The following is a 22500-nucleotide window of genomic DNA, read 5'->3' as shown; positions in this document are numbered from 1 at the left end:
AAAAATCCTATATTGTTGAACCAATATGGTTCAAACCACATAGACCGTGCGACCATATTACGAAGGTTTTCCGGACTAGTTCTAAGTCACGCTTGTGTTTTCTGTCCCGCATCAGGGCCACAATTTAGTCCAAACCCTCAAATGTTGTATTCAATTCATACAGATACATTGCTGTCCACGAAAGGAGCTGTTTATGACTAAATTCCTTGAATTTCATCCTTGAATACAACTTGTTTTTTTTCAGTTTAGTCTCATCACATCAAAACTGAAATGAAAAGTGAGTATTTTTAAATAAATATTTTTTTATTCTGTTATTGGCTTTTACACGTATAAATCAGACATTATGTTATAGTTTTATAAAAATAGTGGAAAATACTGATGTTACATAAGTAACAAATGTAAAAAATAAGAAGTTCAATCTTCCGCTGAAAGTAGGAACCTCATTTCCAGCATATGAAAAATATCCATAAAAACGCTGATGAACCTTTAAGTTAATAAACAGTAAAAAAGTAGAAACAGTACATTTTTAAAAACATAGAGCAAAATAAAACAACAACAAAAAAACAAACACATATCAACAGAGAACATTGACTTCCAAAGAGCTTCCGTATTAATACAAAATGTACACAAGTTCATAGTCTCATAGCAGATGGGCATTGCGTTGGACGGGTCAAGTGTGTTTGTACGAATCCTGCAATACACCAATACAAACAACCATAGAAAGTCATAGTGTCCGTGCTCCCAAACGTAAATCCTCAAATATCCAGAAGGCAGAGGCCTGATTAATCTCATATCTGGAGGTTGTGTTGTTTTAGACGGCAGCCAGTTATTCAGGATGAGAAACACCCGTTCTTGGCGGACGGTTCCAGAGCTTTTCTTTCTCTTTTGGCTGGAGCACGAAGAACCGGAGCCAAATATGGCCCTGCTCTTCACACCGAGCTCGTGGATCTGATTCCTAGAGGTCGAGGCACTAACACACAGGAAAATCAGCCAATTGGACGGAGCCCAGAGTCACTGAGGGTCACAACGACCCCTCATTATGACCAACTTTATTTGTGCGTTCTGATCTCAGTCAACAGACAGACGGACGGAGCAGAACTGATTGATTTCATATGTGTGTTTGTGGAAGTGTCTTCCTCTTCCAGGCTGTGTGTGTTTATTCTAGGGGTTGCACAGCTATTCATTTACTAGTCAGATGATCACTGTTTACCTCAACATAAATGACTCACAATACAGCATCCAGCATTGAAAATGCAAGGTTTAGATAATCTCAGTTGTACACAGCACCAAGTGGGGTTCACTCACAATGCGCAAAGTGCTCTGGGTTCACTTTATTAGACTAAATTACAAAAACAATTGGCCAAAACTGTACAAAGATAATGGCATGCAAATAAACTGGGACGCACCGTTGCATGTTACACAATTTGATTTGTCAACTGAGACCCAACACATGAACGAATGTCAGAATGAGACGACGAGTCTGTGCAACCCCTAGTGTGCGCACTTGCTTGACTAAATACAGTTTGAAACCCAGATTTGTCAATGTGCATTTTTTAACTATGGACACTAGCAGTGTTAACACTGTGTTGGGTGTTCGGTGCACGTCTTTCTAAATCAGTGCTCTGCCTTGCTGCATTTAAGTTCGTCTTAATCAAATATCTCATCAGTATTATATTTCATCACAGCTCCTGACTCCAGTCTCAGATGTGTTTCTCATACGTACTGCTCGGCTTCGCCCTCGTTCAGGATCGTGATGGAGCCGTCTCCACTCTTCATTTCGATCTCTTTAGCAGCAGAGTTCTCGGGGAGCAGTGCTAAGTCTTTAAAAACGTCCACGTAGTGGGTGAACCCCGGACCCCAGTTCAGTAGGTTGTCCCAGTTGAAGTTGTTGGACCCTTGGCCCAGTTTGTGGGGTAAAGTGTGGTGCTGATACTCCGAGAGTGTGTTGTGACCGCTGGCCGGTCCTCCTTCGGCACGTCGACTGGAGTATCGCCTCGGTCGGAGCCTCCCTCCATGGTCCTCGTCATCGGCGTCCGATTCGTTGACCTGGGAAAGCTTAGGCATGCGAGAACTGTAGGACACGGGTTTCTCCCGGTCATACTCCATCTCCGAGCACGTGAAGGAGTCATGGGAGTCGCTCTCGGAGGAGGATTCTGGAGCGGGGATGCCATCCGCAGGGTTTCGGACACGTGAGAGCGGTCGACGGCAGTCTTCCTCAGACGAAGAGCGCCCGTGATCCGCACTACAGATGCTAGGGTTCCTAGGTCGAGGTGTGTTGAGGCGTTCCACCTCTTCTATGGACAACCCTACAGGCGGACCGCTTTCCAATGGGATTTGCTCGATGGGTTGCTTCAGGCGGCTCCCGGGACGAGATCCGTGACCAGCCATGGTTTGAGGACTCTTGCTGCGCCGACCCAAACGTGTGGCATAGTTGAACATACCAGGTTGGCACACGTCTCCGTGGAAGTCGAGAGGGCTTCCGTCACGCCTTGCCAAGTTGAGTTCCCGAGTGGGAGTGTTACGATAGAAGGAGGATGGCTTGGTAAAGGGAGCCGGGCTGTGGCGGGACAAGGGATTGGGCGTAGGACAAGCTGAATGGCTGAGCGGGGTCGAGCGGAGCCCTTGGGTGTAGCTCGGCTGGTAGGTGTAGCTAGTAGTAGCACCCAACGGTAGAGGCGACTGACGGGCAAATCCCAGAGGACTGTGGCGCTGAATGGAAAACTTGGGAGTGTGGCTTCGGAAGTGTTTGTAGTGTTGGATGATGTCTGCATCTGATGGAGCAATGCTGCTGGCATTGTCGATGTCGTAGTGCTCCATGTCGGCCTCTGGACCTGCGCACGGGGCGCTGGGAATAGTTTCATTGTTGTGCGGAATGTCGGTTTCGTCATAGATCAGGTACGGGTTTTCCCGCTCAATGATATCAGGTTTGGGGTTTCCTTCAGGCTGTTTCCGGACCGTCATGTCGTCTCCGTAGGGTGGGATGTTATCCGGATCATCAAAAGCCACATTCTCACTGCCTTTCTTTTTCTTTTTCTTCTTCTTCTCTGTTTTCTTCTCATCTTTTGGCACTTTGGTTTTCTTACGGCCCTTGCAGTGGTTGCAAAGTATGAGACTTAAAACAACCAGCGCTAAGACGGTCGCGCAGCTGCCCACGATCGCAGGAACCGCCCATATTGGCAGAACCATCTCTTCGCTGGTGGCGCTTGGACTACAGGTGAATCCTCCATTTGCTCCCAGTTTGCACTCCGTTCCCTGTGGACACCGGACTCCCAGACAGGCCACCAGGCTCTCGCACACTCTTCCCGTGTAAGACTCCTCACATGTGCAGGTAAAGCCTCCACGGATGCCGGGAACGCAGCTTCCACCGTGTTGGCAAGGGTTCGAGGTGCAGTCGCCCGGCGGGACACACTGGTAGGTGTACCATTGGTTCACGCACATCAACCCATCCCAGCATGGACTGCTATCGCATAGATTTGGGCCACGACAGCCGATCTTCACAGAGGGATCAGTCTTGGAGATGGAAACGGTCCCGTGATCACCGCTGAAGGGGAGCATCTCTCCATTATATTTCACATAGGCGTAACACCCATCAAAACCTAGAAAAAAAGAGAGGAACATTAACTCAAATAAACTCAGAAATGGTTAGAGTATACTTTAGATGTACTGGTAACACTTTATCTCGATTGATCGTTTAGTGGCATGTACATTGGCTCCACTTTATTTCGATAGTCCACTTTAGACATTCTACTAACTATAAGTAACTTTGTAACTACATGTCAACAAATTCTCATTAGAGTATTAGTAGACTGTATGCTTAATATCTGCTAACAGTTTATTTTGATGCTCCCCCAACAGACTATAAGTAAGTCAACTACAAGCCAACTTATTCTACTAACCCGAACCCTAACACCTAACCATAACCTACTATAGTCTACAGACAGTCTACTAATACTCTAATGAGAGTTAGTTGACATGTAGTTGCAAAGTTACTTATAGTTAGTAGAATGTCTTAAGTGGACTATCGAAATAAAGTGGAACCAATGTGCATGCCACTAAACGGCTACTAAATGGTCACTTTTTATGTTGGTCAGACATATTTTCTCAATTAAAACAACATAATGTTGACCAATGTGCTGTACAATCTCAAATTAAATTACACAAATAAAATGTACTTTAAAACAAACAATGACTAGCAACATCTGTTAAGAGCCTCTTGCCAATTAGCCTACTGAACCAAACGTTCATTCAAGTAGATGTGATTTCAGGTTTCTTTAAAATAACCTAAAGAAGGAGCCAGTCTAAGATGTAGAGGTAGATTATTCCAGCGCTTTGTCAATCTGGTCCTTGGAATGTCTCGGATCATCTGATTTTCTGATCTGAGAGACAATATAACATTTTACATACAAAAATAATTTAAGATCAATTTTCTGCACAGGCAACCAATGAAGTGAGGCTAAAATTGGTGTTACATGCTGTTTTTTTACGAGTACCTGTTAAAAGTCTAGCAGCCGCATTGTGAACCAATTGGAGACGTACTTGTCTAAGAGGACAGATTTTTGGCCAAAATAAGCTGCAAATTACACAAGATTGTACGCTGCGAGTCAATCTGCGGGAGACTAGCGCTTCCACAACATGACAAAGACATGAGATTGACTTGAAGAAATGGACATTGCTTAGTTTAACGCTACACAGGGAGACATTTTGTTTGGGTTTCTGATTGCTGTAGCATAGGCCAACATAGAACAAAATTCTCCCCCTGGGAAACACATCAACAAATGTCGTTTTTACATCAGGAGGAAGAGAAACAGACTCTTCTTTTCAACATAAGTATCCTGCAAGCCAAAAATGCAACCTTTAAAGACTACGCCATCTGGGAAAAATCTTGATGTCACTGATTCAGACGTGCACTATCATGTTGCCTAACAACGCAGTCAACAATGTAAATTGATGTTTATTGAATTTATGCCCCATTCAAACCAAAAACATTTGGTTTTGTTTATTAAGGGGGGGGGGAGCATACTGGCCCAATTCTATTTTTCATTCTCTCTCTCTCAGCCATTGAATCCAGAACCTTACGTGCACAAAATATGTTTACCTCAAGATAGCTTGGATAATTTTATTTGATATTTTGATTTAGTCCAGTGAAAAACAACAGCTCAATTTGACCACATAAGAACATTAGCTGGTGATCAGAGGTAAATCTGAGACTGTCACAAATGAATGAATAGTTGACTAAATGAATGTGGATAGCAGCTCAGATTATGTTCAAATACATTTTTGACTTTTGAATCACAGTTTGAGACATTGTGATATCTTCAGAAACTATAGCCACTCTTTTTCTCAGGGAAAACCCATCTGAGAAGGAGAACAGTTGAGGTTTTCAAGAGGCTTTCCTCCGAGGCCTCACTGAACACATCGCACACAGTCTGTCTGGAGCTCTAATAAAGATTCCAGTCTTATCGCAGGCTAAACGTCGTGTCTTTTCTCTCAGTGAGTGTCTGAAGTGCTTTTAATGGACAGTAGTTCTGCCCTGTGCAAGTCCTGCAGAGGAAAGTTCAGACGTTTTTTCCTGTTGGCAGTCCTCTGTCTAACCTAGCACACAAACACACACACTTTCTCTGAACTCTCTCCTGTCACTTTCACTCGTAGAGGAAAAACACTCCCGAGGTTTGATTCATGCAGAAAATCTGAGGGACCGCGCCAAACGATGACGCATACGCTGCCTGCGAGTCAGACATTTCTCATTGCTAAATTTGTTTGGTTTGTAATTAACATGGAATTATGTCATTGTCATTTCTGCAGATTAAAATATTTACATTTTATAGAAAGCTGCTTGCAGCACAAATATTACTGGGATTATTGGTTGGTTGGTGTTTTAATGCCATAATGCTATTTTCATGGCAAGTAAGAGGTTGAAAATCTATAAAAGAGCAATTTAAAACCTATACACATTTTTTAAAAGTTTGCTTTGGATAAAATGGTTGACTCAAAAAAGTGCTCGCTACGTAATATAGTTTCCTGAGAGAACTTAAACCAGCAAAAAGTCCCCCTGTGTTGTAAATCCAGCTTTTAATGTTGTTTATGTGTCTATGTGGTTTATTAATACGCTTAAATCATGTGTAAGTTCATAAGTCGACAGCATTGCTGAGTATTTTCTGCTTAAAACTGCAGTGAACCAAAGACAGTCTCAAAAACACGGTTTGAAATCGCTGGTGTTTCTGACGTCACACACTACCTTGACCAATCAGATCAACGTGTGATCGTCCACCAGTGGATCTCTGAGTGAGTGAGTGGAGGCGGGGCTCATTTGCATATTCATAGAACCACGCATACTAAATGAGGCAAGGGTGTCGAGTTACATTCAAGATATTTGAAAGCATGAAGATTTTTTGGGGGTTTTGAGTTTTAAGGGATAAAATGATTGACTACAGGGGGACTTTAAGAGAAACTGCAATGCAGGGCAAAGTGTTTTGCTCTGTAATGATACTTAAGGCATCAATATATATAAATATAAGAGGTTATCCAGAATGGGGACTGATGGGAACTGACCCGGGCTGGTTTTCTGCTGTGTGGGCCGGGCCGGGACGCCACCGAGAGACAGTGTGTGTACGTCGATCCCTCCGAAGTCCTGCGTGTTGTGCAGAATGACTTTGGAGCTGGACTGGTCGATCCGCAGGACGGTGGATGATCCGTTTCTCTGAAGCAGAAGTGTGTGCCACTGACCGTCAGACAAAACCACATCTCCCACAATCCTCTCCACCTTCCCGGCGACTCCGGCGTCAGACACGTACTGGAGAAGTCCGTTCTTCAACTGAGACCGAGACAGAGACACTCGATGAATGCAATGTGAGTATTTCAATACAATTCAATTCACATTTATTTGTATAGCGCTTTTATTTGTGTATTATTTGTATATTTCAGAAAGAAAGCATGATGATGTGTTGCAACATTTTTACAGTCTGAATAGATTCACATCAGCTCACAGATCAAAATGCATTTTAATGATGAATTATTATTATTTTGCCTTTTTTCCCGACTGAGCTCATCAAAGTGCATTCTGGGATTGTCTTCTCAGTAAAATACACATGCAATTTAGACACATTTTACATTTATTAGACAAAAATAAGTGATCTTCAGTATTGTTATTGTAAACTAAAACTACAAAATACAAATATTAGATGGATAAATGTTGCCTTGGAAACAAGTTCAAGTTCTAAAATTACTAAAACTAAAAATAATAATAAAGATAACTAGAGATATTAAAAAAAAGGAGAGATGCCCACACACAACAAAATGATTGGCAATTAAACTAAACTAGATGTAATAATTTAAATAAGTTCCAGCTGAGGTTCTAAAATTACTAACTGAAAAATAAGTTAAAGATAAATAGAAACAATAATTAAAAAAATGACAGAAGCACATATCAAAATGATTAGCAATTAAACTAAACATAATATAATAACAGAAATAAGTTCCAGCTGAGGTTGTAAAATTGACTACAACAGAAAAATTAAATAAAGCAATTAAACTAAACTTATAATTAGTGAAATCTAAACATATAAAAAAGCCAATTAAAAACATTCCAGGGATACAATATTGCCGAAGCTGGTAAATAAGTCGAGCTCACGGAGTTTCGTAACGGAGCTGTGTCTGTCATGTGATGATCTGATGGATTCATCACTGAGATGGAGAAATAATCTTGTTCGGAAAAAGCCGACGACAGAGAAGAACGGCAGCGCAGAGGAAACCTGATTTAAAGACCTACAAAACCTGGAAATGGAAAATCCGTCCTGCCAAATCTGAGATGTGCGACACTGTGCTGTGATATACGGTGTGTGTGTGTGTGTGTGTTTGAGTAGTAGCTCTCACTGTTCAGATGCAGAGAGAGAGGAGGGCGAGCGAGTCCAGCTGGCCGAGAGCCACACACACTCTTACTAGGGGTGTAAAGCGGACAGTTCACCACGATACCATATCATGTGACCCTGGACCACAAAACCAGGCACAAGGGTCAGATGTATATAAGCTGAATAAATAATCTCTCCACTGATGTGTGGTTTGTTAGGATAGGACAATATTTGGTCGAGACACAACTATTGTAAATCTGGAATCTGAGGAGCAAAAAAATGTAAACATTGAGAAAATCTCCTTTAAAGTTGTGCATTTATGTTCACGATTGTGCTGCATTCACTCACAAAAATACATGTTTTATATATTTACGGTAGGACATTTACTAAATATCTTCATGGAACATGATCTTAAAATCCTCATGATTTTTGGCATAAAAGAAAAATGGATAATTTTGACCCATACAATGTATAGTTGCTATTGCCACAGATATACCCGTGCGGCTCCAGACTGGGTTTGTGCTCCAGGGTCACATGTGTGTAAAGCAGATAATAAATAAATAATAAAAACCAAAGTACGGTAAGTAGATGAAAATGCGCGCTTTTGGAAATGCGTCATTACGTGAGGATGTGGAGAGTGTCAAAATAAAGGTATTATAATAAATATGGATATTTCACGTGTGGCAGACGCATCGCTCACCGCCTGACGGATGTGCGGTCACACTGCTAACTCTTACCCTGACGCTGGTGTAGTTGTAGCTCTCCTGAGCGTGCACGAGTGTCCCAGATCCGCTGCGCGTGCGGAACTTCAGCTCCAGACTGCTGTACTCCTGGACGGGTCGGCCCGGGTCCCGGAGCGCTCGCGCCAGCAACACGTCCCTCTTCCGGCTCTGACTCAAACCGTAGTCCAAACGCCCAGAGCCGTCCAGAGACAGAGCCGTGTCTGCCGTGATGTCTGAGGGAGTTCAATCATTTTATAGTCAAATTCAAAAACATATTTTGCCCAGCTGATTATAATCACAGTACAGTGAGCCAAATCTTTTTTCTGAAATGTTATTAAGTATGCACTAATTTGCACACATTTCCAGAACATAAATCTGAACATTGGATAAAGCCGGGTTCAAAATTCTTGTTGATTTTGTTGACATGTTAGAGTTAAACGTTTTTACAGAAGGGATTTTGGATTTCTCTTTTTATCACTCCATAAATCAAAAAATACTGCCAACAGCCGAACAAAACAAACACATGTTTTTAGGAATAAATTGTTTTATAAATCAGTGTGAATGATATATGAACAAACTGCTCAGTAAAAACCTTCAGATTGTAGATAGAAATACAAAATAAAAGTCCTGCTGGAGTGTAGACAAAAACTTTATAGATTTGTAATGTAATTGAAATCTACAGATGCAAAAAAAGATAAAGTGCAAGAAAATATACATTTAAAAGTGTATTTTGGATACTTTCCACTAGACTGAGAGAAGATATATATGTTATGGAGGAAAAATTTACAAAAACTCAAAATTGACCAATGCTTGAAATATATATAATAATATTTATATATACGGATAAATGGACAAATATAGATAAATTATATATATAGAGATACATATAACGTATATATATTATATATGAGGATAAATGATGGCCAAATGCATAAATGTACATGTAAATATACCAGATTATGCAGCAAAACTCACATTTCTCACAGATGTGTCCGGTGAAGCCCTCGGTGCACTGGCACTGCTGCCGTGACCACATGTCCACACACGTACCGCCGTGTCTGCAGGGCTCGGACACACACACACCCTCCAACCTGGGACATCTGCGGACGAAACACACACACACACACACACCTTCAGCGGGGACATCTCAGCAACACAAGAGACCGCGACTCCAACATTAGCATATTTGCAAAAGAGCTTCACTGATTTCAAAGCAACAGACACCTGAAGACAAATCAACTCTGTGTGTGTGTGTGTGTGTGTGTGACTGAGTGTGTGTGACTGAGTGTGTGTGTGTGTGTGTGTGTGTGTGTGTGTGTGTGTGTGTGTGTGTGTGTGTGTGTGTGTGTGTGTGTGTGTGTGTGTGTGTGTGTGTGTGTGTGTGTGTGTGTGTGTGTGTGTGTGCGTGTGTGCGTGCGTGTGTGTGTCGGACCTGTCCAGGATGCCGTGTGAAGCCAGAGCTTGAGACGGTTCCAGCGGACGCCCGTTGACAGCGAACTCCATGATGCATCCGACGAAGTCGTGTGTGTCCACCTGACCTCTGCGATGCAGGAGCGCTTCGATGGAGCGCACGCCCCCGACAGACACACGGTTCGGCTGGACATCCAGAATCCTGAGACACCAGACACATTATCAGCGCAACACTCAGCTTCCAGAAGAGAAGTAGATTTACAACAACAACGTGACGAATCTTTTAAACCCGACTGACCGAAGGAAATGAGGTTAAGTGATATATACAGTATACAGTGGTGGCCAAAATTATTAAAACACTTGACAGAAATAATTTTTGCCTCCAAAAATTGTTCATGAAACATGAAACAACAAATATCAGATGAAGTAAGTTGTACGGTTTTTATCCACTTTTAACAGTAATATTTGGCATGTCCAGCTTTTGCAGCAATTACAGCCTCACATCTCTGTGGCATAGTGTCTATATTCCCTGAGAACTTCCACACTATTGATATCCCATGCCTTCTGCAACTGAAGACAAACGCAATGTACAATAGATCTGTCTAGTTTATTTCCCAACTCGCCCCACATGTCCTCGACGGGGTTGAGGTCGGGACTCGGACCAGTCCATCATTTGCAATGTTCCAGCAGATTCCATCCGGCAAAGGTCTTTGTCCTCGTGGAACATAACAATTGAAACCTTAAATATGCCTATATAGTGTTCTCATAATGTTGGCCACCACTGTGTATATATATATATATATAATGAAATAAAAACATAAAATGAGTTAACATTTGAATATGTGTGTTTCTCACCAGTCAGTATGAACGGCCACATTGCTGACCGCACAGTATCCTGATTCCTGTTCCTCTCCACACAGATCAACAGTGAGAGACGCCGCCTTTAACACACACGCACACACACACACACACACACACACACACACACACACACACACACACACACACACACACACACACACACACACACACACACACAGTGTAGAAAGTTACTGTAAATCCAAAAGAACATTCACATGCATTTCCAAATCAAACTAAAACCATGTAGGAATGCATTTGTGCAATAAAGTACATAAATAAATCTGTGTATTTGTCGAGTTTATTCTAAACCTTCACTGTGTTCATGTATTTGTGTATTCATGATGAAAATGGGTTTCATAACACGTCTTCATCAGTCGCGTGCTCCTCGGATGGAACTATCCTAATACTCCAGGATAGAAACGACACCCAGATGCTGGAATATAAATCACCACAGGACGTTCTGCAGTGATCTGTCCTGTCCTCTCGGTGCTTTATGAGTCCTCCTGAGGAGACGGTCGGGAGAAAAACATCTCCCAAAAGTACAGAGGCATGACATCACACAACAGCACAACCTCCGCGTTCAGATAATCCCGACACTTCGCTTCCGTTCCGGAGGAATCTCAGCCTATAAACAGAAAATCCTGTCTAACAATGGAAACAAGCGGTGTTTGTCTGCTAAGCGCTGATACACACCGTTTCCTGAGCGCTCGAGCGTCTGGGCATCGCATTAATGTCTCCCTGCACTTCAAAAAGACTAAACCAGACCCCAGCGCGCTCGCTTTCCCAGGAGTCACATGTTCCTGCAAACCTTCTCTAACTGAGGAAACGGTTCTTTAATAATGAGTATCAGAAGCACTTTAGTGAAGAAGTCGAGTCAAGTCTCCTTTATCTACGTATATAACGCTTTTTACACCCATACAGAAATGTAATATATGTACACATACATATATTAAATATATCCACATATATAAAACCTATTAGAAAATGGAACAATTGACATATAAAACCAGCCCATATATTTTATGTGTATAATAGTGTTTTTTTATATACATGTCACATATATAATTATCCGTTTTCAAATAGAATTTGTGTAGTATTTGTTTTGTTTTTATGAGCTGGTCAAGAAGAGGTAAAATAATAATAAATCATACATTTTATTTATAAAAGATTCGAAAATGAGATTGAAATGAAATGTGGATATGTAGACTTGAAATAAATAGTTAAATAGTAAATAGTTTGGCATATATAAATTAAACATACAGTATTATATAAATAATAAACATATATATCATATTAATATATGTCAATATACTCATTTAATATGGCAAATGTATATATGTTAAAAACCAATATCAACATATAGAGATATGTATATATGTGATAGCAATATATTGTCTTATATTTAGCGTATATGACGGCGTCACTAGCGATATAGGGACATATATGTCATATATTACACTTCCGTATGGGCCGTACAGAGTGTATAAAGCAGCTTTACAGAGATAACAGGAAAATAATGCAACAAAGTTTGTTTCCAGAAGAGAATAGCGTCACAGTCCAGCTTCAGTAAGTTCAGCGATGGGTCATTTTTGTTGTAAAAAGTTATTAATTTAGTTAATTTATATATATATAGCCACTCTGGAGAAAACCGTCCAGCTCAGTTCAGTTCTCATATAATGGTGTTAATGCAGGAGATCAATAATATTGTTGAATAATTGAATAATAAATTAAATGCCAAGGCGACAGTGGAACCGAAACTCCACCAGTGCCAGAATGGAGAAAACCCTCGTGAGAAACCAGACTCTCAGTTCTCCTCTGGCCAACGAACCAACCGTGTGTGATTATGATTATGGATCAGAACATTCCGAATATTATCCAGTTCCCTCTGGTTGAAGATCATCTATAGAGACGAGTGTGTTGAGGATCAGTGCCGATGGCTGTCGTGTGTATGCTGTGATAACCTTGGGCTGTAAATGCTTTAGGATCGACGACGACAGTCTGAAAATCTGAAACTGGACCCAAAGCGTTCTGAGAGTCTGTGTATTTAAATATATTTGGCTTTGAGCTGCTCTTGTGGAGGGCGTTTGGAAACACATGCAGCGTGTGGGTGTGCAAGCAGATTTCTAATTTTCTATTTATAATCCATCAACCTTCCATGTTGCTACACACAAACTAGAAACAAGTGAAGAGTAAAAACGTGGCAGTAGACCAGCTCTCGATAAACTCCGACTCTCCTGTAAACAGAAAAACCATGAGCTTGAGGCGGCGTGCCAGAATCCAACGCATCTGGCTGTGGGGTAAACTAGGACATCTTAACTAAACAAAAGTACCCTTGACTGTCAGAGTTCGGCTCTCTCCACGGGGGAAAACAAGGGGCCGTGTATGACTTTAACATCTGCTCAAGCTCACGTCTAGAAAGAAAAGAAGGAAAAAAGAAAACGGCCCTACAGAACCACCGAAGTGACCCACATCCGCTTCTCCAAACACACAGATCAGGTTCTCTTTATTGCACCGTAGGGACCGGGTTCTCATGACACGCGGATCTACACGGCCTTCATGAGGCCCACAAAACTTGCAGCCTGTTTTTCAGGGAACATTCGTCGGATCACACAATGGTGAGGTCTTGCAGTAATGCCTGGCCAAGTCTTTTTACATGCTATTTAATTTTAATTTAATATCCAACAATATTATTGATCTCCTGCATTGACACCATTATATGAGAACTGAACTGAGCTGGAGGATGACATCACGGTTTTCTCCAGACCGACTATATATATAAATTAACTAGATTAATAACTTTTTGTCAACAAAAATGAAACATCACTGAGCTTACTTAAGCTGGACTGTGACGCTATTTTCTTCTGGAAACAAACTTTGTTGCATTATTTTCCTGTTATCACTGTAAAGCTGCTTTGAAACATTCTGTGTTGTAAAAAGCGCTGTATAAATAAAGCTGACTTGACTTGACTATTTACAGACAGCTGTGATCTAAGAGTTTTGGCAATCTCAGGTGCATAAAACTCAAGCCAAATGATCAAGAAGCCTTAGTAAAGCATCTGCACCAAAACACTCCCATGTCCACCAAACCTGTGAGATCTCAGGAGAAATATCTTCATGACCTCATGTGCACTTTAGATTGATAGACAGACAGAAAGGACTCACCATTCCTGCCCTCCTGGCGATGACCGTGTGGAATTGGCCGTCTGAGACCCTGATGGTCGTCATGAGCTTGTAAGTGCCGCTCCCCAAGTTAAACGAGAACCTCATTTTGCCTTCAAAGATCTCAAGGGCCAAGAACTCCGCCTTGTCGCCGGTCTGGTTGTCGTGATTGTACATGAGCAAGGCGTTTTCCTTCAACGTGGCAAACTTAATGTAGATGTAGTTGTTGTTGGGGTCGAGGCTGGGGAACTCCATGTAAGAGAGCTCCTCGAATCCATAACTGTTCAGTTCACAGTGCTTTCCAAACACACCTGCGGAGGGAGAGTGATTTACTACCTGTCTGCCACGGAGGAATTTCTTGCAGTGAAAAATTCATGGCAACCCATGACATTCATGGTACAACACACACACACAAAAGGTTGAGCATTTACCGTATGTGTCATTTGACAAATTCACACTGCAATTCATTTTCTGTAATCTACAACACATTTTTTTCTGCATCTTCTATTACAGTCTCTCTCTCTCACACACACACTCATAGTCCAGAATTAATAGCAGCATTTGTAGGACCCTGAACTAGTCCTGGGGCTAAAATGAGGACTTACCAAAAGGACAGTGACAGTAATAGCCTTCCACCCGGTTCTGGCAGGAACCCCCATTAAAACAGGGGTTACACTCACAGTAATTGATGATGGAGTCACAGGCTTTCCCTGAATTCATGAAACAACACCAATGAAAACAATGAGGTGAGCATGACACACAACAAGGACTGTTCTCACATGGGTCTCCCAGAACCCCCTGTTTTCTCTCTCTCTCACATCTCTGGTGCACTTTATCTTTCTAATACAAGCAGTTTAAATTTGTACACCTTGTAAACGGACCCACGTTTCTAGGGTGAAAGTCTGTTATGAAGGTATAAGCTGTGTACATATACATCAACTGCACTGGTTCTGGGAGACCCATAAAAGGGTGCTGATATAAAACACACACAAATACGCTATGACAACAACAGGATGGCTGGACACACAAATGATCAAGCATAAACTTAAGTTGAGATCTTTCCTTTTCTGCTTCCTGAATGTCGCTCTATAAAACAAATGGCATGAAGAACGAAAACTCCATCACCACTAGCAAAACTGGAAGTGTGGGGTTCAGCTGGAGTGCATGCAAACTACTGTAAGTCAATAGGTGTAATTCTCTAGCAGCCTCATTTATCTGGGGCCTTCGATGTGAACGCACTGCAGTCATTTGTTATGATCAGAATAAGAAAAGAATCATAATGACTCAGAGCCTGAAACAAAACTTCTGTTACGGCTCCATTGTGAAAGCAATGTTCAAAAGATACAGCCAACACCTGCCCAAACAGAGCCGATTCAAGCTAAGGCTATCACACATGCTTTTTCTAAGTCAACAATCACAGACATTGAGTCATATTCACATACACAAACTGATTTTACAATCACCCTAATCATGTTAAAATTGTGTATTTAAAAACATGGGAGATGCTACATTAATTTTTTCAACAAAAGAACCTTATGTTTTGTAGATATCTGCATTTAAAAAATAATACAAAATGAATGCAGATTTGTTTCTATGACTTTTTTTCAATGCCAGATACTCCTTAAACTCTTTAAAGTAACCAAAACTGCACAGCACAGGTGAAATCTGAAGGCGTTTTACAGCCATATCCTTATTAGGGTGAGAATTTGATCATCTCCTTTCATTAAAGTAAACATGACAAGTTGATCTGCATCATAGCTGATACCTCCCAGTCTGTGACCCTAAAAGCAAACTGCATTTGGCAAAGGCCGCTGTATGCTTGGGTTATAACACCCCTCTAATTACTTAGAAGCAAATATTTTTCTTGGCCTAAAATGTTAACAAACTTGTGTGCAAGCTGCCTGTATGCGTCTGGAATAACATCTGTGGTTGTGTGTACTGGTAAAGTGCAAATGATGAAAGACTGTACCTGCAAATCCAGATTTGCACAGGCAGTTAAATCCCCCGGGGTAATTCTGGCATAGTGCCCCATTCTGGCAGGGGTTCGAAAGGCACTCGTTGACGTCCCTCTCACAAGCCATCCCAGTGAAACCTTCTGGACAGGAGCAAGAGAATCCCCCCACCAAGTTGTGGCAAGTTCCACCATTGTGGCAAGGTGTTGGCTGGCACTCGTCGATGTCCATCTCACAGAGTGCACCAGCATATCCAGGCCTGCAGTTACAGGCGTATGGCTGTAGGGGGCGATTTGACACGAGAATGATCGGGACGCTCTCCTCAGTCTTCATGTCTGGTCCAACACCCAGCCGCCTCTTGCAACTGCCCCCGTTTTGACACGGATTGTGGGAGCAGGGATCATGGTCCATGGAGTCGATCTTAACTCCACTTTGTCTGTGCAGAATTTCCTTGATGCTCTGGAAGAAAGTGGCCACTCCACTTGGATTGACGTACTGCCCATGTCCGCGCTTGACCGCTGCCATCAAGAAAGTGCTGTTGTTGAGTTCAAACACCCCATAAATCTGCACTCCGGTGCCTAAACCGGCTAGCTGTGAATTGGCGATACGCAGGAAACTGAGGTAGTGATTGGTAAGGAAGTCGCTTGCGCTTTGGGATATTACACGTATAAGAATGCTGTTGTCCACTGTGGCATTATTGAATCCAATGAAGAAAACACGTACATGGCTGTTGACGGCATCATGGACGCCATCACTGCTACGCACTGATAAATCAAAAGTGCCATCTGTGGAGCGAGTGTTTGAGCTGAGGTCACAGGTACCTGTGGGAATGCTAAAGAGGGCAGCCGCCGGTGGAGTCAGAGAACACTGGAATGTGTCTTGTATATCTGGATCCTGTGGCTTCACCACCCCCAGTGATCCTCCAGGGAACATATTTCCAAAATAATGGACGTAGATCTCTACAGAGCGAGACTCTGAGGGATTATCATTCTGATCATTAACTTTAATGTGGACAGTTCCGGTCGAGGACATCTGTGGAATTCCAGAATCTTTGATAATCACAGAGAGGTAGAAATCACTTATCTGCTCTCTGTCTATCTCCCTGCTGGTGGTCAGCTCACCGGTATGACTGAGGCTGAAGTAGCTGGAAGCTGCGCCAGTGTTGACAAGGCTGTAGGAGAACGGGCCTTGATTTGGAGCAAGATCTGGATCACTTGAACTGAGCGTCATCACGGGTGTTCCTGCCCTCTGGTTCTCCATCACCTCCCCACTTGTAGTCACCAAAGTTGGTCCATTATCATTAATGTCCTCCAGAGTCACAATTAAAATGGCACTGCCGGTGGCAGCTGGAGAACCTGAGTCTACTGCCAGGATGGTGAGGTTGTACACTGGAATGGTTTCCCTGTCCAGTTCTGATGCCACAGACACCTGTCCTGTCTGAGAATTGATGTTGAAAGTACTTCTTTCATAGTTGGCAGCAATGGCATAGGTGAATCTGCTCCAGCTAGGGACAGAATCTGAATCCTCAGCACTGACGAATGTAACCAGGCCTCCAGGAGACAGTCCCTCATTAACCTGAACATCATAGAGTTCCTGGGTAAATAATGGAGGATCATTGGCATCTAGAACTGTAATGTTCACAAGCACCTCATCAATATCTGCCCCTCTTATGCTGCCTGCATTCTTAGCTAAGACTTTGAGTGAAATCTTTTCTTCTTTTTCACGATCAAGTGGTCCTGAGACGTAGATCTGACCTGTCTTTTTATTAATGCTAAAACCCCCTTTTCTGCTTCTGCCAAAAATCAAGTAATACACTACGCCATCTTCTCCCAAGTCTCTGTCGCTAGCGAACACCTCCCCAATGACTGTGCCTTTAGGTGCCGCCTCTGAGACCTCAAAGTAGTATTGCTTTGACACAAAACGAGGGACATACTCATTAGCACCTTTCAGCTGAATGTTAACATATGCAAAGCTGCATCGTTCCTCATCTGGAACGTTAAAGGCTTTGACAGTCAGGTGATACACCTGTTTAGCTTCATAGTCCAGGAAGCCTTGTGTGGTGATGATTCCTGTATTGGGGTCAATAATGAACAAGTCACTGTCTGATGACTGAATGACGTATGCCATCAGGGCATTTGGCCCAGAGTCTTTATCTGTTGCATTCATTTTTACTACAGTAGTGCCACTGGGGACATTCTCCTGCACGTCTGGGAAGTACTCAACAGGGTCGAACACTGGAGGGTTATCATTTACATCAGTAACATGGACGTTAACTGTAACATAGCTTGTCTTGGCAATCCACCCTCCGTCTGTTGCAGAAACTCTGAGTTCATGCTTCGGTTTTGTCTCATAATCCAGTGGCATTGCTAGGGATAAAACGCCTGTTTGACTGTGAACTGAAAACAAGCCGTCGTCATTACCTGAGGAGATGTTGTACGTAATCAGGCCGTTCATTTGCTTGTCCTTGTCCTTATCTCGTGCTGATAGGGTGCGGATGGCCGTGCCGACAGCCAGACCTTCAGACACAGTGACTGTTACTTGGTTCTGTGAAAACTCTGGAGTGTGATGGTTCTCTTCTGTAACAGCTATTCTGACTGTTGTCTTAGCGGACAGAGGAGGGTTCCCTTTGTCACTTGCTGTTATTTCAAGCAGGTAAACCTTATTAGTGTCTGCAGTGAGTGAGGACGCTACTGTAACTGATCCAGTTTGTTTATCCAGGCGGAATTTGCTAGAACTGTTGCCTCCAGATACTGAATACTCTATTTCAGAGTTCAGGCCAAAGTCCTTCTGATCATGGGCTGTGACTTTGAGGAGTTTGGTGCCGACTTTTACACTTTTAGTGACAGGAGTGAAGTAAAAAGAAGATTCAAACATGGGAGGGTTATCATTGCTATCAACAACATTTATGATAACTGTGGTTTCGCTCATGAGCGGCTTGATGCCTCTGTCTGAAGCGGTGACGATGAAACTATGCCGGTTTACGTTGACGTTACTGTGGCCACTTGAGTTTTGATACCTTAGCTGCTGTTTGATGAAGATCTCGCCAGAGCTGGAGTTGATTCGGAAGTACTCTGTTTGAGATCTGATAAAGTAAAATATTTTACCATTGAATCCCTCGTCAGGATCTGTGGCAGAGACTTGAGTCACAATGGATCCAACCTCCGTCAGCTCAGGAAAGTCTAGGTAATATGACGGCTTGCTAAATTTTGGAGCATTATCATTCACATCTGTCACAAATATTGTGACGTCTGTGCTAACCGCCCATCCTGAATCATGTGCTGAGACTTTGGCAATGTAGTGGTCTGTGTCCTCTCGGTTTAGAGGTCTACTGATAGTGATGTCTCCTGTGCTGGGGTGGATGATGAAGGGAATACTTGCGTCGCTGATGGAGTATCGACTTATAGCGTTAGCTCCTGCGTCCTCGTCAGTGGTGGTTACTCGGGTCACAGTGAAGCCCACTGGTGCATTTTCAGGTACAGTGGCACTGAAGATTTTGGAGAATCTGGGTGCATTATCATTAACGTCCAACACACTGATCAAGACTTTAACTGCCGTGCTTTTCGGAGGGCTGCCTCTATCCGTCGCCTTCACCCTCAAAGAATACTGAGTGACCTTCTCTCGATCCAGTGGTCGTGTTGTGCGGATTTCACCAGTTGCCCGGTTGATGCTAAAGCTGTTTTCTTTGTTGCCATCAATGATGGCAAAGTCAAGTTGCCCGTTTGGTCCGCTGTCCTGGTCAAATGCAGAGACAATAAGCACACGTTGAGGTGAGAGGTTTTCTAGAATCTCAGCATGGAACGGCTCTTGCTTGAAAACAGGACTGTTGTCATTAACGTCCAGCACTGCAATCTCTACTTTCTCATAGGCCGAATAAGGAGGAAAGCCTTGGTCTCGGGCCTCTATCCACAAGACGTACTTCTCAATATTCTCATAGTCCAGAGGATTTTTGATAGACAGCTCTCCTGAAAGTTGATCTACATGGAATGCATTGTCCAGGTTTCCGCTTGCAATATAGTACGACAAAGGACCTGCCCTGGGTGATGAACCGGTCACCTTAGTTACAACAGTGTTTGTGGGTTGGCTTTCTGGGAAGGTGAAGGATTTCTCCTTGAGTCTAATATGGGGAAAGTCTCCTCCAGTTACGAAGCGAACTGTAACTGTCGTGCTGTCGGTTTTAGGGTTGGTGCCTCCATCTTTTACATGGACTGTGAAGGTGACCTCTGAACTCCCAGTGAGTTTTTCATTGGCAGTAATGGCACCTCTAATCGGGTCAATTTTGAACTTTTCTGAATTGCGTCCGGTGAGCGAATAGTGAAGTTGAGCATTTGAGCCGTAATCTTCATCTGTTACTGTGACTGCAAAGACCAGTGAGCCTGCCAACAACAGAACAGAAGTGATTAGATGCTGATCGAACATACAGAACTCAATGAAACCTTGAACTCCTGCCACAGATGACGCACCTGTAGAAGTAGAAGCAGGAATATGCGTGACATATGGATGATGGTGAAACCGTGGAGGGTTATCGTTGATGTCGGACACCACCACGGATACTGTGGCAGAGCTAGATAGCGGTGTGGGTTGTCCACCGTCCGATGCCACCACCAGCAACTGGTAACTCGCCCGCGACTCACGATCCAGCAGGGAACTGGTGATGATCAAGCCTGTGGACGGGTTAATGGAGAACTGACCGTCCCCACCACTGAGACTGTAACTGTAAATCACAAACACAACAGATTCAATACTACCCAGATATCAAGATATTTGATTCCATTTGGTTTTCAGATATTTACATTTATGCATTTAGCAGAAACATTTATCCAAAGTGACTTACATTGCATTTAAAGTACACATTTTATCAGTTCTATCAGTTTATTCTAGCTCTATGCTCTACTATTTGAGCAAAAAGGATACATTTTATTTAACATCCCAGCTAGAAATTAAACCAAACACCTTGTAATCACTGTTTACTTTGCTTACATGATGGAATATCATACATCTCGCAAGTTATTTGGCCAAAAACGACATGTATCCAAATGCAAGGTTATTTTGGTTAGAAGTGGGTTACTCATAGCCAGACTATATCGGGTCTATAGTTAACCTAGACGGTGAAATGATGGCTATTGCATGCTGGGATGTTTCTCTCCAAAAAAACATCCCAGCGACGCACCTGCCCCACTTTTTTGCAAGACTTCAGAACTTTATTCTCCAAGTTTGTTATCCTATGGGTGAGGGGAAGATTAATTCTTGATTCATCTTTTAGTTTCTTTCATAACTCCCACAGCATGTTCTCTCAGCTAAGCATCAGTGAACCCGCACTGATCAGAAACACAACATTCGAATCGTCCCCATGCTGTTTTGTGTTTCCGTGAGGTTCATTTTCGGGGCCTGTGACACAAACTCGTTCTGACAGTAACATGCACACATGGCAACTTCACCGTGCGCTTGTGTCAGTGAGACGGGAATTCCACAAATTACAGAACAAAGTGTGAAAAACAACCCGAGCGAGATGACAACAACATCATCCACAGTCACGCAAGTTCACGAGCGACACATGATCGGTGAGAACTATGATGTTGCACTGATGGAAGGAGCTGGTTCTGTGAAGTATTAAGGACTGATGTCTTGTTTCCACCAACTGGACTCTGATCTGTCTGTCATGCTTCATTATAATCCTCATTAGCACGTTTTTGGGAAAGTGGAACACGTTGCCCCCCGTGAGCTCACTTCACAGATACATGACCGACTGCTAGTGTTGTATGGGAATATGTGTGTGTGTGACGTGGCTAAACATTTTGGTAACCCTTATGTATAATGCATTATAAAAGTATTTTTAATGCAGAAATTCTCCCTTGTAATGCACCTTACAATGCATTGTATGGTCTCATGAATAATTGTTATGATACATTATAATACTTATCTATTCACTGAACACGCCTTTAGAAAGTATAATGCGTTAAAACACATGGCAAACAACCAATTTCCAAATTTGTATATTTCAATATTATAAATACCTTTATAATGCATTATACATAAGGGCTTTAAGTAAAGTGTTATCAACATTTTCTTTTAAAGAAAGAAAAAATCACCCACTCATATAGAGACTAAACATCAAAAAGTAATATTGTATGTTTTGGTTTCAGTCCGTATTGTGTGTTTTACCTGATCACTCCATTGAGTCCGACATCTGAGTCTGAGCTGTTGAGCATCAGGACATCCGTTCCGGTGGGAGCATCCTCAGGAATAGTCGTGTGGAAAGACATCGAGCTGAATGATGGGATATTATCATTCACATCACCAACCAGCACCATCACAGTCCCAGAACCGCTTAGAGATGGGGATCCTACAAACACAAAGAGAAAAGCACATTTATCAATATGTATGTGTGTAGGGTTGGGATTTGGGAATCGAAAATCTTTTGTGCTGATTTAATGTTTTTGTTTCACAAGTTTATACTTTATGTTAACAGCTGGTGGTAATTTTGGTGATGGGTTTCATGTTATTTAGTTTAGCGTTAGTTTAGTGTAGCAGTTAGAGGACCCGGAAGACTCACAA

General features: G+C 42.5%; 1 protein-coding gene across 1 annotated transcript in view; it reads right to left on the bottom strand.

Annotated features, from left to right (window-relative positions):
* Positions 1–289: 289 nt before the first annotated feature.
* The window catches only part of fat4 (FAT atypical cadherin 4), a gene marked incomplete at its 5' end in the record, with an annotated part of 100002 nt that continues 77791 nt past the window's right edge, over positions 290–22500 (bottom strand). The window contains 11 exons of the mRNA XM_079631591.1: positions 290–3596; positions 6550–6811; positions 8582–8799; positions 9542–9666; positions 9999–10178; positions 10832–10917; positions 14000–14307; positions 14602–14706; positions 15966–20321; positions 20409–20659; positions 22108–22288. Coding sequence (XP_079487717.1) covers positions 1714–3596; positions 6550–6811; positions 8582–8799; positions 9542–9666; positions 9999–10178; positions 10832–10917; positions 14000–14307; positions 14602–14706; positions 15966–20321; positions 20409–20659; positions 22108–22288 — 7955 coding nt within the window. The 3' untranslated portion in view covers positions 290–1713. The remainder of the gene's footprint in view (positions 3597–6549; positions 6812–8581; positions 8800–9541; positions 9667–9998; positions 10179–10831; positions 10918–13999; positions 14308–14601; positions 14707–15965; positions 20322–20408; positions 20660–22107; positions 22289–22500) is intronic.

This window comes from Phoxinus phoxinus (genome assembly GCF_949152265.1).
Source record: "Phoxinus phoxinus genome assembly, chromosome: 12".
Lineage (NCBI taxonomy): Eukaryota > Metazoa > Chordata > Actinopteri > Cypriniformes > Leuciscidae > Phoxinus > Phoxinus phoxinus.
Note: the sequence above shows the minus strand (reverse complement) of the source record. Positions and strands in the feature narration are given on the sequence as shown.